Source organism: Zootoca vivipara, chromosome 5, assembly GCF_963506605.1.
Source record: "Zootoca vivipara chromosome 5, rZooViv1.1, whole genome shotgun sequence".
Classification (NCBI taxonomy): Eukaryota; Metazoa; Chordata; class Lepidosauria; order Squamata; family Lacertidae; genus Zootoca; species Zootoca vivipara.
Genome location: NC_083280.1, coordinates 52038235 through 52064554, shown reverse-complemented (window position 1 = coordinate 52064554; position 26320 = coordinate 52038235). Strand labels below are relative to the sequence as shown.

The 26320-nt window shown below is 41.4% G+C and overlaps 1 protein-coding gene across 1 annotated transcript; it reads right to left on the bottom strand.

Annotated features, from left to right (window-relative positions):
- Positions 1-2278: 2278 nt before the first annotated feature.
- LOC118096576 (pancreatic lipase-related protein 2) lies at positions 2279-23292 on the bottom strand. The gene is made up of 13 exons (XM_035138534.2): positions 22857-23292; positions 20095-20143; positions 18450-18604; positions 17229-17354; positions 14802-14936; positions 13428-13557; positions 9024-9140; positions 8819-8941; positions 8079-8197; positions 6287-6416; positions 4880-4991; positions 3662-3829; positions 2279-3188 (listed from the first exon to the last, which is right to left on the bottom strand). Exons 1-13 carry the CDS (start codon positions 22857-22859, stop codon positions 3125-3127), a joined length of 1431 nt encoding a protein of 476 aa, XP_034994425.1. The 5' UTR covers positions 22860-23292; the 3' UTR covers positions 2279-3124.
- Between the last annotated feature and the right edge of the window lie 3028 nt (positions 23293-26320).

Sequence of the window (26320 nt, the reverse complement as noted above, 5' to 3'; positions counted from 1 at the left end):
TTTTTCTCTCTGTGTGTGTGTGTGTGTGTGTAAAAACATAATTCGACCACCTAATTAATAAACAATACCTGGAAAGCCAACTGAAAAACATAAGTCTTCAGCATCTTCCAAAAGCACTCCCACCTGGATGGCTTTAAAAGAGGATTGGACAAATTCATGGAGGATAAGGCTATCAATGGCTCTGTCTTCAAGGAGCAGAAACAAGCGTATGTTCATAAATGTTGCTACAGCTTGTTTTGTTTTTCCTGATGGGGAGCAAATCAAAATCTGTAAAGGTAATAGGGGACTTTGCATTTTGACAGACTGAGGTCACCCTCTGAAGCCCCCCATGATTTTTAACATTATTTGTAGCATATGCTCTGCCCACAGTGCTCTGCCCCATGACTTACACAGTGATACAATGTGATGGGGGCTAAATGGTTTGGAAGAGCTGCAAGTCATTGATCTCTGGGCTTTTGTATGTGATGAAGAGACAAAACTCACCTGCTGCAAAATATTTGAAGTTATGTGCACAGGGTAAGGTAAAGGTAAAGGGGCCCCTGACCATCAGGTCCAGCCGTGTCCGACTCTGGGGTTGCGGCGCTCATCTCACTCTATAGGCCGAGGGAGCCGGCGTTTGTCCGCAGACAGCTTCCGGGTCATGTGGCCAGCATGACAAAGCTGCTTCTGGTGAACCAGATCAGTGCACGGAAACGCCGTTTACCTTCCCGCCGGAGCGGTCTCTATTTATCTACTTGCACTTTGATGTGCTTTCGAACTGCTAGGTGGGCAGGAGCAGGGACTGAGCATAACTGGCAGATGAAGATGATGGAGTTTATGGAACTGGCTGAGATGACCAGAAGAATCCGCAACCAGGGAGAAGAAGCGATGGAAGAAGAATGGAAAGAATTTAAATTATATCTTTAAAAACATGCTAAAGTAACATATTAGAATAGAAATTAAGTTGTAAATAAACTGTGGAAATTAATAAGATGTGAGATGATAAATAAGATATACAAGGTGATTAAAATGAGATAGAATTTGCTAATTATAAACTTATTAAAGGACCACAGGGAGGGAAACCCGAGGGGGTCCCTATAGACAATGTGAAGGGATTAAGGAATAAGCAATTTGATTTTGTGTGTCTATTCTTTTTGTAGTGTTATTATTGTTGTGTTTTGTTTTTTCTTTTGTGCTTTTTTCTTTTTGTATTCTGAAAAATCTTAATAAAAATATTATTTAAAAAAAAGGAGCAGGGACTGAGCAATGGGAGCTCACCCCGTTGCAGGGATTCGAACCGCCGACCTTCTGATCAGCAAGCCCTAGACTCTGTGATTTAACCCACAGTGCCACCTGGGTGCACAGGGTATCATTTATATATATGAAATATTTGTCAGCTGTTGTCAGATGATGGAAGCAAGTAAACCATTAACGTGTATTGGACTTCTATGTACAGAAGCAGCTTATCTGCTTCTCTCTCTTTTTTAAAAAAAACCTGAACCCCTCACCCACCCACCCTCTTGACTTGTATGAGTTTTAGGTCAACAGTTCATACTGAGTGAGCAGATAACTCTGAAGATGTGGCCTAATATACCTGACATGTTTCCAAGTTGCTAAAGTACTAGAATAAAGAGGGTGAAATTAATTAACATATTGTAAGCTACAGTGCCCTCCAAGTTACTTAGAGGTCCCACGGGACCCTCAGTTTATGGAACTAATCTTCAAATAACCATTTGGAAGAAAGGTCATGGACTATTACGTTCAGGAGTTGAAACTCAAATATGGCAGGACTGGAGTTATTGTGTTGTGTTGAAGATTTTGCTGTTGGCATCCATCTGTCTCGAGAGATAATGACGTGCACTTCTGGGGGGTGAAGTCAAACGCTGCATCTGCAGCACCAAAGTGTTCTCCCCTGGGCACAAGTGTGGGTAGCGTGTATGGAAATAATCAGGCAAAAAATGATAAAAAGAATAACTGACTCATGTTTTAGTCATGTGTAATCAGATATGTACACCAATTTCTTAATGAGGAATCAGTTTATAAATTTACTGGATAAATGAAGCAGATAGATGATAGATAGATAGATGATTGATAGATAGATAGATAGATAGATAGATAGATAGATAGATAGAGATTGATAGAGATCGATAGATGATAGATAGATAGATAGATAGAGAGAGAGAGAGAGAGAGAGAGAGAGAGATAGAATTCTTTCACCATTTATAGACTTTTGTAGAGAGAGTTTGGGATTCTATCACAGGTATTAAAATAAGAAGGCGAGCAACATTTTTACTCAGTTGTTGCAATTTCTTTATTGTGTTGTTGTTTTTTGCAGCCATTCATTAATTAGTCTGAAAAAAATGCATACATACCCCTGCTCTTCAGCTAAAAGGCACACAGCTATTGTAACAGATAATAATATACTATCTCTACGAAGCACTAAATACAATATTTTGCATGAGGGTTCAATATAGTCTGGAGCAGCTATTGTTATGTACATATCATGCTGTGCTACTTGATGGTCAAAATGTGAGGTAGGATGTCTCTGTAGAAATGTGAGCAACAGATTCCTATTACACACACACACACACACACACACACACACACACACACACACACACTTCCCCATTTGGACATATCAATTCAATCAGTTGTCAGAATGTACAGACATGGTTGGATTTGTGCAATGAGGGTGCTCAGGATTAACAATTCAAGGGTCTCTTTGCCTTCTAGGGGACCTCTCTTGAGGACACATCATGACCCTACGTGGCTGTGTCCTTTCTTTTCTACTGATCTATTGTGCCCTATTTCTGGATCAGGAATGAACTCCCAGTATACATCAAAACCTCAATTTTTTATGTTTATAGTACTTTCATGTATTTAGAAAGCAGATAGAAATTATAACAATGACTTCTTGTTTTAAAAACAAACCATGATTTTGCACAGAGCAGACTAAGAAAGAAGCACAAACATGTTTCAGACATTCAAGCTCTTTCAGTGGCCAAGTGAAAAAAGCAGTTCTATGCTCTTGTAGTTTAGATATATACAATCTGCTTCCTTTTAATGTTCTGAGAATGTGGAATAGTGTGGTAGCTTTTTGTGTGCCGTCTTTGTGCTGCTTATTTCATATCGGTCCTTTTAATGCTCAGCAAGGTGTAAGTATTTGAGGAACTCCATCAGTTGCTGTCCCACTGCCACAAAAGAAAGATCTGGGAAAGAAAAGGCAGAAACAACCATGTCAATAAATCTCCCACGTCCAGTAAGTTTTTCTTGCCCCTCCTCAATATATTTTGCTGAATGTTGAAAAGAAGCAGAGATAGCCAAGTGTGAGCATAAGACTGGTAAATTAAGGAATGTACATGATTTTCTCAACTGGAAAGCTGTGGTTTGTTCCAACAGAATTGTTAATTATCCAAGTATGTAGTCTTTAAAGCAGGAATAGGGAGCTCTGGCCCTGACTACAGCATCTCAGTGGATGCTGTGACTGCAGGGACTCGTAACTTGTAATTTCTGCCTCCTGCATTATTTTTGCTGCATTCACAGCACCAAAGTGCACTCTCTAGGGCACAAGCCAGGGAAGTTTGTATGGAGGTCCTGGGCTGCCCAGATGATGACACCCCCCACCCCCCACCCCTGATGGTATAAATTATTAAATCAAAACATTCAGAATAGCCATACTTACTCCTGCCCATCCTCTCCACGGACTAGGCGCACTCTTTCAGCTCCCAGTTTAACCCAGAGTAAAGTGAAGAATTTCTTATGCCAAATAAATTCAACTCGTGAAGCTTTTGCAGGATTAATTTCGACACTGATGAGCTTTGAGTAGGTTTGCCCTTGGTTAAGGCTGCCACTGAAAGTGGGCAAACAAAGAAGGTCATTAGAGAGAATCAATACAACAGTTGTGCTTTGCAATTGTCAACTTCATAGTCAGGTAATCTGCGAAATTATTGTTGCTCATTCACATTTCGTGTCACTCACATACATATATTTCAAGATGGATGAGCAGGTGAGGCTGAAAGCGTGGCTTGTTAAAGATCACCCAATAAATCCATGAAATTGTTGTACGTTATTATTACATACCAACTTCTAAAAGAGGGCATCAAGGTGTTATAAAATCTGCTCTTGAACTTTTACAGTGCCACCCATTAAGTTCTCCATTGCAAAGACTAGTTGATCATGTAATTGTTTTAGTTCTTTGTTACAGTTTCCTCTCTACATCTGACAACTTTTTTGTTTAGGATTTCATTTAAGAGAAGTAGAAAGGTGGCCGGGGGGGGGGGGGGCGACGACAAAATACACAATCAGAGAAAGAGAGAGAGACAGTCAAAAGAGCAAAAGTAGGTTCCATGTTGAAGGTTAAAAATTGTTGGTGTCCATAGCAGCCCTATGCATTCCTCAGAGCATCAGCAGGCTGTGGACTGTCATACCTGCAATTATTTAAGTGTGACAGGCAGGGCTATCTTACCCATAGGCGCTAGGGGTGTGGGGCACCTGGGCGCCAGGCTCTCAGGGGCACCAGGCCAAGAGTCCGGGGCCCAAGAGTTGAGTCCGGGGAAGAGCCCATCCGTCGGTCAGAGTGCCACGGCGGACTCTTCTGCTGCGGGTGGTTCTGTGCCACAAGTTTGGGGGCGACCAAGCCAGCGAGACACTGAGGCGGCTGGCCGGCTCCGCTCTCCTGGCACCTGGGACTGGGCAACCAGGGGGCGGGCCGCATATGCTTAAGACAGCCCTGGTGACAGACAACTGAAACTAAGTATACATTAACATTACAGCATATAAACAGAACAGCTGACTTGTGAAATATCTGCACCCAACTTATAAACAGGTATAATGGTGATTAATATATTCATGTATGAGCAAAACTGCAAAACCTGCTATTTCACTACATCATAAAACATACCTCCCAATTTGGTATTCTTTTGTCTTTCCATCTTTCGTTTGGAAAGCTATGTCCATTTCTCCCTTCACGCCTGTCATTCCAGATAGCTTGACCGATATATTATATAGCCAGCCTGCACAAAAAATATATAATGAATCAAGATGTGAAAGTAGGAAGAGCAAGAACTGCAAACAGAGAGGAAGAATTTTATGCATTTAGCATTTATGCCTGATGCAAATGAAAAAGCAACCGTGGTTACTTTAATAGCTGGTAGTTTTAAAGATTCTTAAGAAATTTGGGAAGAGGTGAGTTGAACAAGACTTTCATTACTTGAAATTTGGATCCAGGCCACTGTTGCTGTGTTAGTCCGAAGCTTAGATTTTAAAAATAAATTTAAAGGTGTATTGTTTTAAATCCACTGCAGTGTGGGAAGAGCTTAATTTCTTTAATTTTTAAGAAGCTGATGTTACGTTTGACCCAGTTATCCCCCCCCTGACACCTTGAATTTTAAAACTAGCAACAACAAAAAAAGGAAAATGTGCAGTGCCCAAATGTGTGAAGTATTTCATTGCCTCTCCCCATGTATTTTGCCCATAAAAAAACAGCATTTATTTGTACCTCGATCATCAACATTGCCCAATTAGACAATCCTAATTAGGAGTGGGAATTTTATGATTAAGAAATGAATCTCAATGAGGTCAGAGATTGCAGCATGAAGGTGTGTGAATATTATCCACGCATATATGATTGCTTCCTGTGCTTTTTTATATGTGATCTTTAATCATTTCACACATTAGGGATGGGCTGTAGCTCAGTGGCAGAACTCGTGCTTTGCATGCAGAAGGTCCCAGGTTCTATCCATGGCATCTCCAGGTAGGATTTCTGTCTGAAACCCTGAAGAGCAACAGCTAGTTAGTGAAGACTGTACTGAGTTAGATGGACCAATGGTCTGACTCAGCATAAAGCAGCTTTCTATGTTTCCTATCCAAGACAGGAGTGCCTGGCGTGCTATGGTCCATGGGGTCACGAAGAGTCGGACACGACTAAACGACTAAACAACAACAACAACAAATGTTTCCTATCCAAGGTTTCACACTTGGAGAGAGAGAAAATTGACCAGGAACTTTGTAATCTGTTCCTTGCAACTTCAAACACATTCTTGGGGCTTGTACAAGGTCACCTGGGATAAGAAAATCCACAGTAATCCTCCCTGCACTGTGTTGGCGCTTGGAAATGATTCCAGTTGAAAATGTGTTCATTTCTCTGCATGGAAAACAATAGGGGAAGTCACAGCTATGTGTCCTGTTTTGATTCCCAAAATTGTGATCACCGCATGGACTGCTGAAAATAGTCTTTTATATCAACAGATTTCACAGCAATGACACCTATGTGTATCTGTACTGAACTGACTTTAATTTGTGCACTTACTGGTAAATGGCTTCTTAGGTGCTGTATCTAAAAAGTACTTTGGGTTGTTCATCCTCAGTTTATTACGGAACCGATCAGCATAGTGGCCCATCATTGGGCAGCCTTCTCTGGGGCATGGAAAGCAGTTTCCCTAGGAGAAAACTAATGCATTGGTCAAGAGAGCATAAGCTTGTTTCCATTCGAACATTTGTTATGGTGTCAGTTCACGCCTCCTTTGTTGCTGTTCTGCCGTATTGTCTCAAACTATGAAGAGTAAGAACTATTATTTTTCGGCAATTTCCCCCATACTAACCCTGAGTACTCAAGACCTGCAATCCTAACCCTGAGTACTCAAAAGCAAGTCTGGTAGAAGACAATGGAACTTAATCCCTGGTAAACAAGGTTTGGAGTGCTGCTGATTCATGGGATTGTAACCAACATACTTCTAACTTTCTTGTTCCATCAACACAAGGTTTTCTGCTTACACAATGGATCATTCTCCCCTCTCCTCCACCTGCACACTCCCTAAATCTGTTCTAGTGGTTCCCCCAACTCTCCAGGGCAGATCTGGGGAGGGCTTGGGGCATGCTTGAGGGAGGGGGAGGGGGAAGTCCTATTGTGCAAGCAGAAATCCTTGCACTGATGGGATGTGGTAGTTGAATTGCCCTTAATTTCTACAGTGAGGTGTTGGTATTCAAGGCTGACACATTCTGCTCTGAAAGTCTTTGTGCCTAACCATAGCTGCCAAGTATCCCGTTTTTACCGGGAAACCCCCTTTTTCCCCTACCGTTTCCCGGTAGTCTCCCGTATAGGTTTTTATCCCATTATTCTCCCTTGAATCCACTTCTGCCAGCGGCCATTTTTCTGGTGCCACTTTGCCCTTCTATGGGCACCAGAAAATGGCGATGCCGGCACCGGAAGTCGCTTCTAGGCGTGTCTGGAAACACTTAGACGCAACTTCCGGTGGCGCTTTGCCCTTCTATGGGCACCAGAAAATGCCGGCGCTGGCACCAGAAGTCGCTTTTACACGTTTCCGGTCATGCATAGAAGCGACTTCCGGCACTGGCGCCGCCATTTTCTGGTGCCCATAGAAGGGCAAAACGCCACCGAAAGTAGCGTCTACACCACTTCCGGTGTCACAGGCTGCCGATCTCGGATTTTTTTGTCCAGGACTTGGCAGGTATGTGCCTAACCCTTGATGTGTATGGAGTCTGTGCAAGTTGTGTTGGATATTTTAAATGCATTGTATTCAAGTTACTGTAAATAATGTTTAAGCACATGGCCAGTATTTTTCCATGGAACTGGTGTTTTTACCACTCAAGGTGAGGCAGCTTGAGCTTGTGATTGAATCACAAGGTTTGGATACTACTACAAATGTTTATATATGCTAATGAGATTGCTTGCATGTGCAAAAACTATGTGTAGTCTCTCTCTATCTGGGTTTTGGCTCAGAGAGACAGAGTACCTATTTTGTATTGCTAACTGGAAAAGCTACATTTTAGTAAAATATGTTCTTAAGTCTCACACTGGGCTCAGTAAGTGTGAGAAAGAGGTTTTGTAAGATTAACATTTGAAACTTGAGTTCTGCTAGTAAAGCTTTGAAAATGTAATTCTTCTATGGGAAAAAATAGATGCAGGCTATTTATTAATTTCATAAAACTGTAGTCCATGCTAGGCCCTGCCCCAGTTGCAGGGTGGGGGTGGAGGGCCCCTCATTGGCACGGCACCGCGCCAAGTCATGTGTTCCTTTCCAAGTTTGGTATTGGCCCTGCTATGCTGATATAATGTAATCAAATTAGACCACCATGCTTACCTCTTTGAAGGATTCATATGTTTCACATGGGTAAGCAACAAATCCTCCAGGAAAGAGAATGCTGTACCTATAGTACTCATGGCTTCTTGAGTGGTGGCAGTTTCCAACACCTTGCATTTCTGCCAAAGAAAAAATATATCCCAAAAACAAACCCCTGTGTTGCAATGAGAACCAATCACAGAAATATAGACAATAGTTTTTTCAAAATTAACTGTCCTTGAGACTTTTGGGACGTCTCCCACTGAAGCTTTTGAAAAACTATTCAGAAAACTTTACTTTTTAGACTTTTGAGAAGTCTTCTGTTAATAGCCATTGTGAGACTGATCTTTGATGCCTATCTTGAACACATGGCTTGATGTTCTGCGCCACTGGTCTGTTATATTGTATATATGAACTCTAATAGATTTATTTCTACTTTTTGAATGATATCATTATTCCTGCGTATAAGACTACTTTTTAACCCAGGAAAATCTTCTCAAAAGTCGGGGGTCATCTTATACACCGGGTCGTATTTCTTATATGGCAAGTACAGTATATCCCAAACTCTATATTTTAACTGGAAAAGTTGGGGGTCGTCTTATACGCCCAGTCGTCTTAGCCTACATCTAATTTTATGATATGGCACTCTCCCCACAGCAGCCATACTTGTGACCGGTGTCCCCAGCACACTTTCAAAACTTGAACTACACTGGTCCAAAAAGTTTGGCAACCCCTGCTATTAACAATGCAGACAGGCTTACCTGTATCAAAGTCCTCAAAGTCAGTTTGAACTAGTGTTGTATTCTTCTCATCACATCCCGGCATAACCCTTCCACCATTAGGGTAAAAGTCAAGATCACCAGTGGCGTTGAACATACCAAATCCTGAAATAGATTCATAGGGCAATAATTAGTTTGGTCCATGCTTCAACTTTCAGCACAAAATCCATGTTTGTTTAGCAGTTACCTATCGTGGGAAACTTTCCAGCATTGGTATGTATGACATCCACAAACTGAGCATCAGAAGGATCCAGCCTGACCATATCAGGGAAACCTTCAAAACCTATCCCAGCTGGATCCAAGCCTAAATAAACATAAAACAATCCAGTTAGGAATTAGCAAACCTGTTTTGTTTTTTTCTGGGTCCAAGAATACAACCCCCCAAATCCCTGACCATTAGCCTTGCTGCTTCGAGCTGATGGAGGTTGTAGTCCAACAACATTTGAAATCTCAAGCTTGAGAGACACTTCTGCATCCTGATTATGAATGGTAATGAAGGAGATTTTTCTATCTCCCTATATTTCTGTGTTAGGACTCTATTTGGTTTGTTAAAGCTCCATATTTGCTGTGTGTCAAGGCCCCATGACCCACACTTCCCTAGTGGTTAATAAACACATGGACATGAGTATTTAGGTTTATGGGTTCAAATGGGCCACAACTTTATTGATTACAGATGTGAGTGGTTTGGCTTAGGCATTGGGTATAGCCAGGCTATATCTCTACCCCTGCCCACCTCCAGGGAGTCCATCTAAGGGTAAACCACCAATAGGAGGAGCCCTATGACTTACATCAAATATGGACACCCTGAGGGGTCCCCATTGGGGTCATGGCATGGCCCTAGCCCACATCCGGGCATCAGACAGAATCCACACCCCCAGATACCCTTAATGAGGAGGGGCAGGTGGAGGCTACAACCTCCCCTCCATCCAAACAAAGGCTTACTCAATGCCTAACCTCACAAAGTTGTGACGATTGCTACAAGGTAGGCGAAAACCAAATGGCTGGTGTCAATTTGCCAAGTGGAAAAAAATTCCTACCCAGTCCCAACAATATGGCAGACGACATTTGTCCATAGCAAGGTTGTGTCATTGCAAAGCATAAAAAGAGGGTGGGTGGGTGGGTAGGCAGGCAGGCAGGCAGGCAGATTCGGCAAAGGGCAAAAGAGGAGGGGCCCCCACCTGCGCTGTGGTTTAAGTTTCCCACAGCCATGTCCCCTACCAGCGCTGATTGGACAGCAGGGCCACCCCTAGCTGTGGCCCCACCCAGTGCCAGTGACGTAGCCAGGATGGCACGAGGGGGGGGTCAATCTCCGCCCCCCCCGCCAGATCACTGCAGCAGCCTGGATGCCTGGCTGCAATGCCACCCACTGGAAAAGGCGAGCAAACATATTAGCAGTGCTCTTTAGCAATTCATATATGAACCCTCACCAACTCCTCTAGGTAGGAAAAAAACAGATTGTTTTAAGTGGAGATTAATAAAATTCTGAAAGGATGAAAACTGAGAATACATGGAAGGAGATTGGCTAGGTGGAACAGTATCATTTAATTTTAAGTTAACATAGAGAAAGGATATATTAATAATAAATTAATAACAGATGTTTGTAGAAAGGTAAAGAATAGCTTAATTAATCAGAAATTAATTAAATTAGTTCTTGAAGGACAGCAGTGTTTAATGATATATGAGAAGGTTGGGGTAGGCTAGCTAAGGATCTCTGATTTAGAATGACGACTATGGATTGTAATTGCTTTGGGAAAGTTGTTGTAATCATTTGATTGGTTGGTTGTAATCACAGGCTAGCGTAGAAGTGTATAAGAGTTCATGTTCCTGTATGTTACTTCAGAGCCTCTTTATTTTTGGGCTGTCCCTGTGCACATCTTTATTTCAATGAAGGCCTGTATTTTCACATGCAGCCTGCACCCTTTTCTTTGGGTTTCTGGAAGCGCTACCTCTATTCTAGGAACCCCTTTTAAATTTCTTCAACAGTAACATCTACACCAGGCCATTATGCTGACACAGTAAACAAGGCTCAAAAGATGCTGCTGTCACATGAAACTATAGAAACCTCCTTACCCACCCAGTATCTTTGTCCTAAAAATCAGGATAAGGCACATCTATTCCCTGTTCCTAGCTCCTTGCGTTTCACTCCCACCTTCTTTTTCCAATCTCCAGCATGGCTGGAATGTGGTGAGAAAGCTGAAATGCAGAATGTATGACATCTTTTTCAGTCAGCTATACTGTTATGATGTAATGCTTTGCCTTGCAATTGTGTTACAGTGCATTTTATCAATGGTCCTTATACATCCAACATTTCCTAATGATGTTGCATCTGAACGAGCTTGGCCATAGGTCAGCATCTGGTTTGCCTTTATCAATCAGATGAGATCCCACATTTTCCCAATGACTATCTTTCACCAATCAAGCTTTCTAATGTGGTATTCACACCAACCATTTAAAGCATATCCCCTGTCCCCCAAACGGAATCCTGGGATCTGTAGTTTGCTATGGATGCTTGGAACTGTAGCTCTGTGGGAATAATAATAATTATAATAATAGTAATAATTTATTATTTGTACCCCGCCCATCTGGCTGAGTCTCCCCAGCCACTCTGGGTGGCTTCCAATCGGATATCAAAACAATACAGCATTGAATATTAAAAAAACTCCTAAACAGGGCTGCCTTCAGATGTCTTTTAAAAATAGGATAGCTGCTTATTTCCTTGACATCTGTTGGAAGGGTGTTCCACAGGGCGAGTGCCACTACCGAGAAAGCCCTTTGTCTGGTTCCCTGTAACCCCACTTCTCGCAATGAGGGAACCGCCAGAAGGCACTTGGTGCTGGATCTCAGTGTCCGGGCTAAATGATGGGGGTGGAGACGCTCCTTCAGGTATACAGGACCAAGGCCGTTTAGGGCTTTAAAGGTCGACACCACCACTTTGAATTGTGCTCGGAAACATACTGTGAGCCAATGTAGATCTCTCAGGACCGGTGTTATGTGGTCCCGGCGGCCACGCCCAGTCACCAGTCTAGCTGCCGCATTCTGGATTAATTGCAGTTTCCGGGTCACCTTCAAAGGTAGCCCCACATAGAGTGCATTGCAGCAATCCAAGTGGGAGATAACCAGAGCATGCACCACTCTGGCGAGACAGTCTGCGGGCAGGTAGGGTCTCAGCCTGCGTATCAGATGGGGCTGGTAGACAGCCACCCTAGACACAGAATTTATTGGATAATAATATATATGTGATAAGAATAATATTGGAGAAAACTGGATATTGAAACCTGCTCAACCTAAATCATATATCCCAGTTTTACACCGGCCCTTTAAAGTACGCTTCACGCAGAGTATACGGAGTCAAAAGTTGACCTGGCTAAGAAAACACCACCAAGAGCGTAGGGAATTATCTCCCTTAAATGAAACCCCTTACTAGCTGCATACTTGTAAAAGTATGCAGATGAAAATATAAACGGTTGGGTTTCTTTAACTGAAAAACAAACTGACTCTAAAGAGACTTTAAACTAAAGATAAATGCTTTCTCTCTTAGCAATGTAATCTACCCACATTCAAAACCTCCCACAAAACTCCCATTAAACTACCCAAGAATTAACAGCAAACTAGCATTATAACTAAGCAACTCTCATACTAAGATTCAACTAAGGAATCTCTTAAACTGAGAACAACTGAGAGAGTGATCTACTTAGAGATGAATCAAACTGGAAGATCTAACTAAGAGATGCAGAAGGCTTTCTGGCAGAGTCTTCTATACAAAAAGCAGAGCCCACGCCTGTGGGCAATTAACAGAAATCACCTGCACCTGTTTCTCTTAAACAGACAGTATTTACATTAGACCGGCTCTAAAGTAACTTGACTATTCAAAAAATCCAAAGAATTAACCTGCGCCTCCATGGACAGCTGTGAGTCCAAAATGACTCCCTGGCTGCACACCTGGTCCTTCAGGGGCACAATTACCCCATTCAGGACCAGGGAGTCCCCAACACCCACCCACCCCCTGTCCCCAAAAAACAGTACTTCTGTCTTGTCAGGATTCAACCTCAATCCGTTAGCTGCCATCCATCCTCCAACCGCCTCCAGGCACTCACACAAGACATTCACCGCCTTCACTGGTTCTGATTTAAAAGAGAGGTAGAGCTGGATGTCATCTGCATACTGATGAACACCCAGACCAAACCCCCTGATGATCTCTCCCAGTGGCTGCATGTAGATGTTAAAAAGCATGGGGAAGAGAACGAAACCCTGAGGCACCCCACAAGTGAGTGCCCAGGAGTCTGAACACTCATCCCCCAACACCACTTTCTGGCCCCGGAGAAAGGAGCAGAACCATTGTATAACAGTGCCCCCAGCTCCCAACCCCTCTAGACGGTCCAGAAGGATGTTATGGTCGATTGTATCAAAGGCTGCTGAGAGATCCAGCAGAACTAGGAAACAGCTCTCACCTTTGTCCCCAGCTCGCCGGAGATCATCGACCAGCGTGACCAAGTGCGAACTACAGTTACCAGGATTCTTTGGGGAAAATGTGCTTTAAATGTATGGTGTATACACAACACAGATTAAAATGCAGTTTCATAGGAATTCATACCAGTTATTCTGCCAATGCCTGTAAATTTTCTGCCAACGCCTCGAAGTCGTCTTCCTACTTCTCCAGCAGTGTGAGCACCAAGACTATGACCAATGAGGTGGATCTTGGATGGACAATAGTGATACGCTTTCTAGTGATTCAAGAATGGGGGTGTGGAATATATAAGCTTAAATGATTAGTAAAGGAGACATCATTCTTACATTATAAAGCAGAGAGTTTTGCATATGTGCTGTAATGCAATTGACATGGACTCAGGAATTATGTTGACACTGTCTGCATTGAGTGAACTGGATAAGTTAAGGATTCTTCAGCAGGGGCAGCAGAAGCAAGGTGGGGGCACTTCCTGTTTTGCCTCAAGCTGTGAAACTAGACACACCATCCTTGCTTCAAAAGATGACTAAAACTGTACATGCAACTTGTTGGCAGTGCAATAAAAACAGAATGTGAAAAAATGAATGCAAAAATTACATAAAAGGGTATAAAGTAGGAACGGAATAAAATCTAGGATGTTACATACAAAGTTGTATCCATTATAACATGCAGTAATACCTCATCTTAAGTGCATTTGACTTGCACAATTCCGGCTATACACAGTTGAAGGTGGGCTGATTGAAACTGCTCAAGTCAAGGCCGAGAGATTTAAATGCTGTTTTCACACCGGGTCCACTTTGGGTGACCTGGTACAAAAATAGCTTTTAAGCTTTCGACCTTCTTCCCAGGCAAGGCCATTCAATGTGCTGTCTCTGCCACTGGTAGGGATGCTCTCTTGAGACTCCATGGGACAATTTGACTTCCTGCAAGGTCTTGCAAGAGTATCCCTAACACTTCTAGAGTCAGCACAGTGAGCAGGCTTCCCCAAGAGGCAAGGCCAAGAGCTTCAAAGCACTTGTCACGGTGGGTAACTCCAAGCGGTCCTTGTGTGAAAAGAGCTTTTAAGCTCTTAGCCTTGCTTGTGGGACAATGTCCACTTAGCACACTGGCTCTGGGAATGCTGAGGGTCCTCTCTTTCCCTCCCCCCTTATAGAAGGCAGGCTGGCTAGTTGTGGGGTGGATCCAAGGGTTTGGCAAGATGCAATTTCCACATCTACGCATAATCCCTGGAACTGAACTCCTATGTAAGATGAGGTGCACCTACATTTGACCTGGCGGAATTCATATTGGGAAGTTTGTGCTACTATAACGAAATAGATTTGACATTTTATTCGAATATACTCGGGTCTTCTATCTGCTTAGAATCTTCTTGCATGTATAATGTTTCTATTATATGCATTTTTATTTTCTATACCTATAGAGAAAAACATAAAATATATTTTAAAAATAGAGCTGATTTGGTAGGATATAGTATCTGGCTCTGAAACGTAACATAATTCTTACCATTAAAGTGTTGATAAGATAAGCTGTTACAGCCCCTAAAACACGAATGTTGCTTGCGGCTGTGAAGTAGGTACATTTGGCACCATCTTCCCAATCTACAGCAATGCAGTTTACGTTCTCCACCTTCACCAGCAGCTGCATCACATGTATGTTTCAGAAAAAAGTAATATGTTAGAGGTTGCTAATGCAATCAGAAACATTGGAAGTTCTTTCAAATGTACTTGATCACCAGTTTCAAAGGATCCAAAAACTAGGTAGTCCAATCTCACACCCAGAGACAGGGCTAGCCTCCTGCCCACCTTCTACAGTTTAGCCTATACAATCCAGGTCACAGTGCACAACAGGTAGACAGCAACTGTACAGTAAGGTGTGACTTTAGAGCAAGAGCCCAAAGACTAATGCAAACCAATGCATCCCACAAGTTTGGAAAAGGCAAAATGACATACTGATGTTATTGTGACCCTGTGTGTCTGCATAATTTTCCCCATGTCCTAGATTCTGTAACTGAAGAAGGAAACTAGTCAATATAAATCTCATACCAGAAAGTGTTGCGGAAGCATTAGAAGAAATTGATAGATTTGGACAGTTGGCTGGATTTAAGTTGAATAGAGGGAAAACAAAAATGATGGTTAAGAATTTAAGCAAAGAAGGAAAAGAGGAAATCCAACAAAAACATGGAATCGAAGTGGCCAAAAAGGTAAAATATTTGGGAATCTGGATGACAGCAAAGAATATTAATTTATTTAATGACAATTACGATCCAGTATGGAGGGAGATAAAGAAAGATCTTGAGATAGGGAACAGAATGAAGTTGTCGTTTATGGGAAGAATTACTGCTATTAAGATGAACGTGTTACCCAAGATGTTATTGTTATTCCAAACAATTCCTATAATAAAAGGGAGCGGACAATTCAAAGAATGGCAGAAAATTTTATCAAGATTTGTTTGGCAGGGGAAGAAACCAAGAATAAGGTTTAAATTGCTAACTGACAAGAAGGAAAGAGGTGGATTCTCCATGCCAGACTTAAGGTTATATTATGAAGCGTCCTGTCTCTGCTGGATAAGAGAATGGATAACATTTGAAAACACAGATTTGTTAGACCTAGAAGGTCACGACAATTAATTTGGATGGCATGCCTATTTATGGTATGAAAAGATTAAAGCCCATAAAGGTTTTTCAAATCATGTGATAAGAAGGTCATTATTTGAAGTTTGGGAAAGAAATAAGATGCTGTTAGAGGTTAAAACGCCTTGGTGGATTTCACCAGTAGATGTATTAACGGTTAAAAAGTTAAATATGGAGGTAAGGAGGGCCACTGATGAAGAAATGTGATAAAGTCAGATAGAGGTTGGAAATTAAAACCATTTGAAGAAATTAAGGAGGTTTTGACAGGATGGCTACAATATCATCAAGTGAATGATGTATTGACAAAAGATAAGAAATTAGGATTTGAAAACAAAAGGTCCAAATTTCAAACAGAATTGTTGGGAGGCAGAGTAAAATTATTGTCAAAGATGTACAATTTGTTGCTTGAATGGTGTACAAAAGATGAACTAACAAAAGAAGTGATGATAAGATGGGCAAGAGATTTTGGGTATAATATTGACTATGATGCGTGGTTGAAATTATGGAATGAAACATTGAAATTTACGGCATGTACCGCATTGAAAGAAAATGTTATGAAAATGATGTATAGATGGTATTTAACACCAGTTAAATTAGCAAAAATGTATAGAACAGGTAATATAAAGTGCTGGAAATGTCAAGAGAAGGATGGTGAATTTTATCACATGTGGTGGACATGCGAAAAGGTCAAAAAATATTGGGAATTAATATATAATGAGTTGAAAAAGATGTTAAGATATACCTTTCCCAAAAAACCTGAAGTTTTTTTAAAAAATGGGTATAATGGGAGGGGAAATAGCTAAAGAAGATCAGATACTTTTTATGTTTGCTACAACCACGGCAAGAACTTTATTGGCCCCAAAATGGAAATTACAGGATTTACCGACAATTGAGGAGTGGAGGAAGAAGATGATGGATTATGCAGAATTAGCTAAGCTGACCCACGGGATCCGCTATCAGGGAGAAACAAAGTTCCAAAAAGAATGGAGTAAATTCGTGGAATACATGGAGAGGAACTGTAGAGGTCTAAGGACACTTGCAGGACTAAAATAAATCCTACGAATTGACTTGGAATGAGTAGGTAAAAGAAACTGCAGGATAAGGGTGGAAAAAACAAATCCGAAAGACAGGAGGGAGGGAAGTCGTTTTTGTTTTATCTTTTTTCCTTTTCCTTTTCCTTTTCCTTTTCCTTTCTTTTTTGCTTTAGTGGGTATGTTTGTTATATGTTTGTTAATTTGTGTGCTTATGTGAAAATTAATAGAAATTCTTTTTTAAAAAACAAAACAAAATAAATCTCATACCAAGCACATCTCCACAACCCAGCCATATTTTCCGGTGCTGGTAAATCCATGGATAACAAAGTGAGTTTTCCTCAATGGAGAGAAATAAGAATTTCGAACAGTTGATCTTTCATTGTATAACAGTTTCTGTTGGGAATTTAAAATATAAAATTAATTTATTTTAAGGATCTTCAAGCAAAGTATGTTTTCTCACTTATTCTCAGGTACCAACATTCTCATAAAGTTCTACTGGCTAGAATTGTGCTTGATTTTTCAACTGTTGTCACTAATATCTTGTGAAAAGACCCTAGAATCTGAGCTTTACCAAATCCTCAAGTGCCTCATATGCTCCTTGGCAATACAAATTTCAATGCTAGCTCATCTCTAGCCTGCGTTACAAGCATATATATCTCAATTCCTATCATGAATTAGTTATCCATCAGGATGAGTAAATATGTCTATATCAGTTTCTCATTTTCCCAATCTTCAGCTCTCCATATTCCCACATTTGCAAGCTATTTTTAATATTAAAAAGTTGTCATGAAACTTCTTCAGTGCCAATTTCTCCTAGTAGACACATTTTTGTATGCAATTTGCCCAAAGTACACATTTTTTCCAAAGCATTTTCTCCTATTATGATGTATTTTCTATTTTATTTTCAGTAACATATGCAATTATGTGCACACTTTACATGAGTAGATGCACTTCTGTGCACATTCTTGGCTGGAGAACTGCATTGCAAAATCCAGAGGAGTGTGAATTTCAAAGCACAGCTGCATTTCAGTTTGTGATTTGTTTTGGAAAGCGTGACAGGTGAGTTAGTTTTCAAAGGAGAACTGAATTAACTTTCTCTCCCATCCCTCATTAGCAATTATATACCACAGGCACAGGCAAACTCGGCCCTCCAGATGTTTTGGGACTACAACTCCCATGATCCCTAGCTAACAGGACCAGTGGTCAGGGATGATGGGAACTGTAGTCCCAAAACATCTGGAGGGCCAAGTTTGCCTATGCCTGAGATACCATTTTCAATGTGGAAAGAGCTTCATAGTCTCTGTCATTCACAGGCATGGCAACCCTGTCAGATGGTTGCTGTAATACAAATGGTGAGACAAGGAGGCTGAGAACCTCTGTCTTAGCAAATGCCACTGTCTGATTAGACAGGATCAGACCTAGCACATACAGGCATACACAGACATTGCCAACAGTTCTTAAATAAACAATTAAAAAAGGTTGTCTCACCTGTGAAAGATTCCCAGTCTCTCTAGTGAAAAGCGAAAAAGAGATATTCATACTTTCAGGAGATGCTGGTAAGCCAAATAGCTTTCTCCCAGGTATTCCTGACCAAGGGGGCTTATCAGAAAAGCAACCTAGACGTTTATAGCAGACTTCATTGGCTAGAGAGCGTGCAAGGCAAAAATTGTTAAGTACATGGCATTCACCAAACATTGTATCCCCTATAGCATCGCCTATTACAAATGTCTAATATTACGTATTATAGTGAGTTTGATCCAGACTTACAGGTAAATGTGGTTAGGACTACTGCCTACATTTTAGTGGTATAAATTAGCCTCATATATCCAACATGATTAGCTCTAGTTAATGCATGAAGGGGTTAAGACCATAGAACAAGCTATTCTGCTAGACTTAACTAGATCACGCCCGCTCAACTTGGAATTAATGAAGTCAAGTTTCTTTGTTCATTCCCTTCCACCATGTGAATCTGACCACAGAAGATGTCTGGGCTAATCACTCCAAGCCCAGACCACATGTTTAAAACCATTTTACTACCAGTTTTGAAGCTAAGCTTTATTGCCTCTCTTCTCTTGCTGCTGTATGGAAAAACACATGAATCTGACCTTTGAAAATGTTTGTAAGTAAAAAACATTTTTAAACTTTCCAATCTGCATGGTCTTTTCTATGCTATACAGGGGGAGCCTTGTAAGTAACTTAAAAAGGGATATTTTAAAAGTCCAGCTGCCTACATTCCCATGCTTTACTTTGCTGGAAGTTTTGTGATTTTAAATATCTGCTGTGGCTCTCTTACCAGACAGGGATTCAGGAAATGCTTCTTTTATTAACCAAAACCAATAATAATCAACCGTTTTATACACCGAGTTTCTTGTGCGCTACTTAGAGACAATTGTAATTAAGCAATATAGAAACTGTTGAATTGAAATAAATTATAAAGAAGTTAACCATATCTTGATTCCCATTAAAATCAATGGGATAGGCTAGACATTACTTATGTAACATAGTCTGCATTTGACCCATTGCTCTTGTAAGAATGCATATGTTTAAATGTGTTTCCACAGATCATTTTAAGGATGTCTCAGGTTGGATGTTATAAATGTGTACATGCATATGTTCTATGCAGAGGCCTAATAAATGTGTGGAGGTTGACAATAAGAGCCTATTCTTCCTCCATACTTACTTACTATCCTGGGGAAAAAGTTGTCCACACAGGAAAAAAAGAGCCTGGTTGTCACTGAATTTCAGTCATAACATCTGGGAAGTATTGCCACTAGTCCATCTACTAGTTCACTACACTGACTGGCAGTGACTCTCCAGGTTTTCAGGAAAGGAATCTCTACCAGTCCTGCTTTAGCAATTTTGTGGATTGAATCTGGAAACTTCCACATGCAAAGCAAATGTTCTGCCACTGAGCTGTGGCGCATCCCCTAAATGTCACATTGTCATGCCACAAATTGCAAAGTGACATTTTCTAGAATGTTTCAGTCTTTGGTTCTCTGCCTGTTTTTTGTCACTCATGAAGTCAAAAGGATGTTGATGCCATTTGGTGGCAAACTGGGAGAAGCTTTAGCTTAGTTTGTTTAATCATGAAATTGTTCTCTTGAAATACATAATGTAAAAAGTATTCCCTCACCTTTTGCTGTGCCAAGGAGGAGGAAAGCACCAATCCAAACTACAGGAATCTGCAATAAATTTAAATAAACATGCTAAGTAGATCTATACAATGGCAGTTTTGCTATTCCAGAACCACTCATTTGCTGAAACAAGTTCCTTAACAGTGCAGCCAATATACAGCACAGTACAAGGTCCTCTTCCACCATGACCTTATATCCTTTCCTGCTAGACGTGAAATACTGTGGATAGTGTTTATTTTCTTCTCTATAGCAAACATAATAGGGATGCATTGGGCCTTAGATATGTGACACAAAAAAAAACAAAACCTGCCTCGATGGGAGACTCAAGCTTTTAAGGCAGAGACTGTAAGCCCCTAAGGTGGAGAGTGAGTTATTAATAATACCAATAATGCTTAGTACGACAAAAACACTGTTGGACTGTTTGCATCATGCGGCAATTGCTGGACAAGATGGTGAATGAAAATGGACCAGAAAAGATGAGGTTAAAGAAGACACAGATCCTTTGGAGACTAATATTGATAAAGGACTGCCAGAACAGGAAAATGGAACGGTAAAGCTAGAGGCAATAGATGGTGAAATGGAGAGGAGCTTCACACAGGTGTCTGTGAAACAATCAAGCGGTGGAGTTACAATGTTAGAGGAGTGGAATGAAACCATGGGTGGAGATATTCTGAGCTGGTAGAGATAGAGCTGAGAGAGAAAGGAATGTGTGCTCAATTTGGAGTGAATTTAGAGGGAAAAGCTACCAAGCCTCTGGCAACATTCCTGGAAAAAGAATGTAAGAAGCTGAAATGGAAGGAGTAAAAATTTTTAAAACAATCCAGATGAGAGATCACGGTCAACAGGAAATGGGATTGGAAGATAAGGAACTGAGTGTGAATTAATGAATATACAATAATAAATAGCTATGGATCACTATTTTAATAAAAGACCACAGCAGAGAGACTTCTGTGTGAATAAAGATGAAGGATATATTCTTTTTCAACATGGAGGAATGGTTCTTGAAGTTTTTGGAGGTATAGCTGTTGTGCTGGAGTGGGGAAGACTATTTTTGACATTTATCAATAATAATAATTGGAGAAGCCCTTTAAATCTTTTTTGTTTGGAAGGGGAAATGAACAAACTTGAGATGTCTGGATCTGGAGACTGGGAAAATATCACCTAGCAGAAGGAGGAACAGCTGCATTTCATTCTGGAATGAATACTTTGAATAACCTTTATATGTATATAACTGACAGACAGAGAATTAGAAGCCCTTTTTATTTCTCTCTCTCCCTTTTTCTTCTTTAATTTTTTATTATTTTTATCTTCCTGCTTCTTTTTCTTCTTTTTTCTTGTTTTGGTGTCCTCTGCTCTGGGTCACTAAGGGGATCATACACACATGAAGGTGAAGGACCCTGTGTGAGAGGCAGGGAAGGGAAGATATCTCAGAGTGGGAAGCTGGAAGAAGAAAGGGAAGCTCCCAGGTGAGAGCTGGGGGAGTTCTGACTGGGATAAGAGTTAAGATTTACCCTTGAGAAGGGGACTGGATTGATAAGCTCTGTGAATATCTGGAGCTAGCTAAATTAACAGACTTGATACGTAACAAACCTAGAAATTGAACCAAGATCCAGTGGGAATGTCTAAACAAATACTTAAGGAAATTAGGAGTGGGGAAGGAAACATGGTTGTGTTTAGAATAACTATGCAGGGTAAATGTATAAAAAGAAGTTTAAAGTGCTTCTTCTCTTAGTATACGTAATTGTGATTGCTATTTAGAAGACAATTGTATAAAAGTATTGAAAGGTTTATTTCTGTGTTCAGTGCGGTGGAAGTACTATAAGATGTAACAAATGTAGATAAGAGATGACTGTTGATCCAGTTTTTCTTTTCCTTTCCAATTTTTCTTTTCTTTTCTTTTTCTTCTTTCTTTTCTAATTTTCTACTTTTTCCTTTTTTTCCTTTTTTCTTTTCCTTTTTCTATCTTTATTGCATATCAATTTTTTGGGATTTTAAATATATGTAAATATTATAAAAAAAATTTTTTAAAAAAGATTTACCCTTGAGAAGGGAGGACTTTTTATTTTCTTTGCTCTTTACTTTTTTATATTTAATTTGTTTTTTATTGTATTGTTTGATGGAAAGGAACCCTCCTCTTGTGTTGCAAAAGTCTTTGGGCTTGCAAAACCCAGCAAAGCACTTGTAAACCAAGTTACAGGTAGGTAGCCGTGTTGGTCTGAGTCGAAACAAAATAAAAAAATTCCTTCAGTAGCACCTTAAAGACCAACTACTTGTTAACCAAGTTAAAGACCAATTACTTGTAAACCAAGGCAGGCAGTAGTATCAAATACAGTACATGAAATACCTAAGCCTCATTCCTGGCCTCCTACACTATGGCAGTGCTTCTTGGAATTGAACCAAGATAGCAATTAAGAAGCATGGTATGGGGTGGGTGTGAGAATTATACTGCAAAATATTTGATATGGATCAGAAGGCACATGAATGTGGAGATGTCATTAGTTCACCACAACATAGCCTTAGTCTTCCACATAGTCTCCCACATAACCTTCAAACACTAGGAATTCATCGTGTCTGACATTTCCTTTTGGATCAATTTACAGTAGTATTCATTAAAGTATTATTGGTTGTCTTTCCCTATTAAGACTGGATAATAAAACCTAGTTTCCCAGTGGCATTTCCATTCTCTTTACAGAAAATAGTATTTTCTACATCAAATAAGTTACAGTACCCTGAACATCAGTATGTATGACCAGTCACTTACCATTCTAAAGCCTGAAGTTCATAAATGCTGTGAAATCCCCTTTCAGGTGGTTCTCTCCTGCTGCTGTGCTATTCCACCCTCTCTCTCCTGTGCACATAAGAATCACAGAGAGAGAGAAATATCAAAGAATATTCTTCCGGAAATGATATGTCTGGAGAAGATCCAAGTTGGTGGGAGTGTATTTTCCCTCTATGGATGCTAATCAGGCAGCTTTATATGCATGAAACAGCCAGGCAGCTTGTAATATTTGGGCTTCTGCTATTCCTTCCTTCTTGCTTCATCCTCCTGCCTCTGTCATCTTTGACTCATTGTTTGTGGACCGACTCCCTCTGAAGTTTCACCATTTACTTCAACAACAGACATAGGAGGAGCTAATATTTTGAATGTTACTTGCTGAAGTCACAAGCTATGCAAAAGAAGCAAAGCAAGTGTATTTAAATTGATGAAAGAGACTCTGAGGACGAGAAATGTGGAGTTACCTAATGCTTCTTCATCTATGTATGAGTAAAGAGTTATCCAGTTAGGACCCAGGGCTGCTAAGAGCGGGCGGTGACAGCGGGCGTCCGCGGGCCAGATAAAAGAGGCCTTTGGGCTGTATCCAGCCTGTGGACCGTAGTCTGGGGACCCCTGCTGTATGACAATGGAGAACATTATGCCTGCTGCATCAGTACAGCTCTGGACTTCCTGATTGCTTTCCCTTTCTAAAATTATGTTTGTTTGTTTGTTTGTGCCTGATCTCCTTTGGGTTATGAAGACTACTATGATATTGTTATGGGTTTGCAGGGGGCAAGGATCACCCCTAAAAATCCTGGGTTCAAGGTTCTCCCCTTAATTTCTAAAATTGGTAAATGTGGAGCTTGAATTCAAGGCAGCTTCCTCGGGAGCTGGGTTTAGAGAGGTGCCATCTAAGAACAAAGGCAAGTGATAGCAGAGGCATTACATTGACAAAAGGTGAGACAATAAAGGGGAGGCTGCCAGGATTATCGGGAGCATGATGTCTCCACAGGAAAAAGTGCCTTTTGTAGGAGTCTTTTGAAATGGAGGTCACAGAGAGATGGTGGGATGCTGGAAGCAGAACAGGTTGAATTGTTTTCTGCAAAGACTTCTGGGAATAAGTAGGAGGAAGTAGACAGCGCTGACTGGAGATGGCTGCATTGGGAGAATGGAGCCATGACTACTTTGCACTTAAATTTGCTGAAGCTATGACAGGAGCAATGAGAGACACTCTTGGGGTATAATGCTCTGCACTCCCTCTGTTGAAGACGTTTGATGTAAAAATGTGTAAATAAATTGTATTTCTCAAAGACATTAGCCTCTGCTGTGCCTTGAATTCCCAATGGAAACACAGCCCTTGGTGAGCATCTGGAACTCCTGGAATCTCATAGTCACTCAGTGGAGATCGAGGTGATGTGTGACAATATGATATAGAAGATCCCTGGTGAAGGAATGAGAAATTGGCTAAGTGGTCACTGCCCACCCTTACTAGTGGGCCCAACACAGCTGGAAGTTGGCAGTGTCCACTATCTCCTTCCCTGGCCATGCCAGAAGATGGCAGCCTCCCCAGACCCACCATGCGGCAACAGCCATCCACGCTGGAATCCCCAGTGAGTGGATAATAGTGAACAAAGTTGAGTGAGGATCATACAATATAATATGAATAAGAATACTGACTTGACATCTGGCAAGTGGAAGGGGAAGCTGATGTTCATATTTTTCTTTGTATGGGGGTTATTGTGTTTCATTTATGTGTAGTTATTGCAATTTGGTTTGCTTTGGGCATTATATGACTGGTTTGCTTTGGGCATTATATGACATCCATCCAGTCTAGGAGAGTGTGGGTGGTGGTTACATCTCCTGTCTCACAGCTGATAGATAGTAAACAACTGTATGAATGTCCTAAGTGCCATTTAAAATACCCAGGGCTGGCCACACCATTAGACAAAGTGGAATGTCTTCCTCAGGCAGCAGAGACTGGGGAGCAGTGAGTGATACTGAGATGTTGTAGTACAGGGCTATGTGTACTACATGTGGGCTGTCCTAAGCTTACCACACACTGCCCACAGATATGGTGGAGAATGCTTTCGTCAGCCTTGAAGGAAGATTCAGCTGCCAGTCTGACTGGCTTTTGTATGAGGAATTGGGAGGGGATGCCTTGGGTCAGCCCTAAAACTTACAAACATCTGATGCATATGCTCTCCTAAGGTTTTGCAACTGTTCCCATGGTTAATGAGGCCTTTGCTTCTTTGCAATACTTTGTAAGCCTCAGGATGTCATTCACGCCCTTCTGATAGTCATGCTGATACAAACACAATAACCTCACCCATGCAACACTGATATGACAACCAGGGCAGTCTTAAGGGTATCCAGCACCGTGGTGCAAAATCCCTCCGGTGGCACACACACCCCCGCCTTGCTAGGCGCTGTTGGAACGGCTGCTAGCAAGCCTGCTGTTGTGAGGCGGGGCGAGAACAGCACACCGAAAGGAACCCTTTCGGGCACTGCTCCCTCCCCTCGCCTGGGTGGGCTTTGCTAGGCACCATTGGAACAGCGGCCAGCAAGCCTGCTGTTGTGAGGGGGCGTGGCGGGAACAGCACACCGAAAGGAGCCCTTTCGGGCGCTGCTCCCGCCGCCCCCTCGCCTGGCCGGGCTTGCTAGGCACCATTGGAATGGCAGCTAGCAACCCTGCTGTTGCGAGGGGACATGGTGGGAACAGCGCACCAAAAGGAGCCCCAGCGCCCCTGATGGGGAGGAGCCGTGCCGCACCGCGGCACTAAGCCAAATGGAAAGGACGGCCCTGATGACAACAGTCATGGTATGGGGCTCCTTGTTAAACACATCATCTGCCTTGCTAGGGATACCTGTTTCGACCAACAGATAATTAAGTCTTATCATTTTCATCAAGGGAGAAATGCACCTGGGGGCTGAGAAATAGGTACGATGCACAACATAAATACAAACAAGCACAACTCATCTGCCCCCAAAAGGTAAGGCTCCATCCCCCTACCATTTTTAAAATGGCAACCAACTCAAGACAAATGCATATTTCTCTCAGGTGTGTGGCTGTTGTTTTAATTCTTGTCCAGCCATTGTGCCTTTGGTAGAATGCTCAAATGACCATTTCATAGTGTATATGAATGCCATTTCAACACCTAACCCGACCACTTAACTTGACAGAGTTCAGGTAGCCAGGCGTGTACAATGAGCTCAGACACAAAATAAGTCAGTCAGTGCTTACAAAACTTTATTTGCATTTTGAGTGTGGCAGCTCTTTCATAAAGGGGTGAGTTACCGCCTTAGGGTTCATTAGCCCCACAATTATCTTTCAGGCAGTACTCTCTTCCTCAGTGTATTATAGATTTTGCCCTGCTAAAGAGCTGAGTTCAAAACATGTAGAATGCTTACTGACTAAACAAACACTGTGGCTTTATTCTTCTGTGGCATTCATTGCAATAAAACATGTGCCA

Excerpts from the sequence above, each read along its gene's own strand:
- LOC118096576 (XM_035138534.2), bottom strand. Across the intron at positions 13,558-14,801 it reads ATCTTATCAACACTTTAATG|AAAGCGTATCACTATTGTCC; the intron begins GTAAGAATTATG and ends TTGAATCACTAG. Across the intron at positions 8,942-9,023 it reads TGGAAAGTTTCCCACGATAG|GATTTGGTATGTTCAACGCC; the intron begins GTAACTGCTAAA and ends AATCTATTTCAG.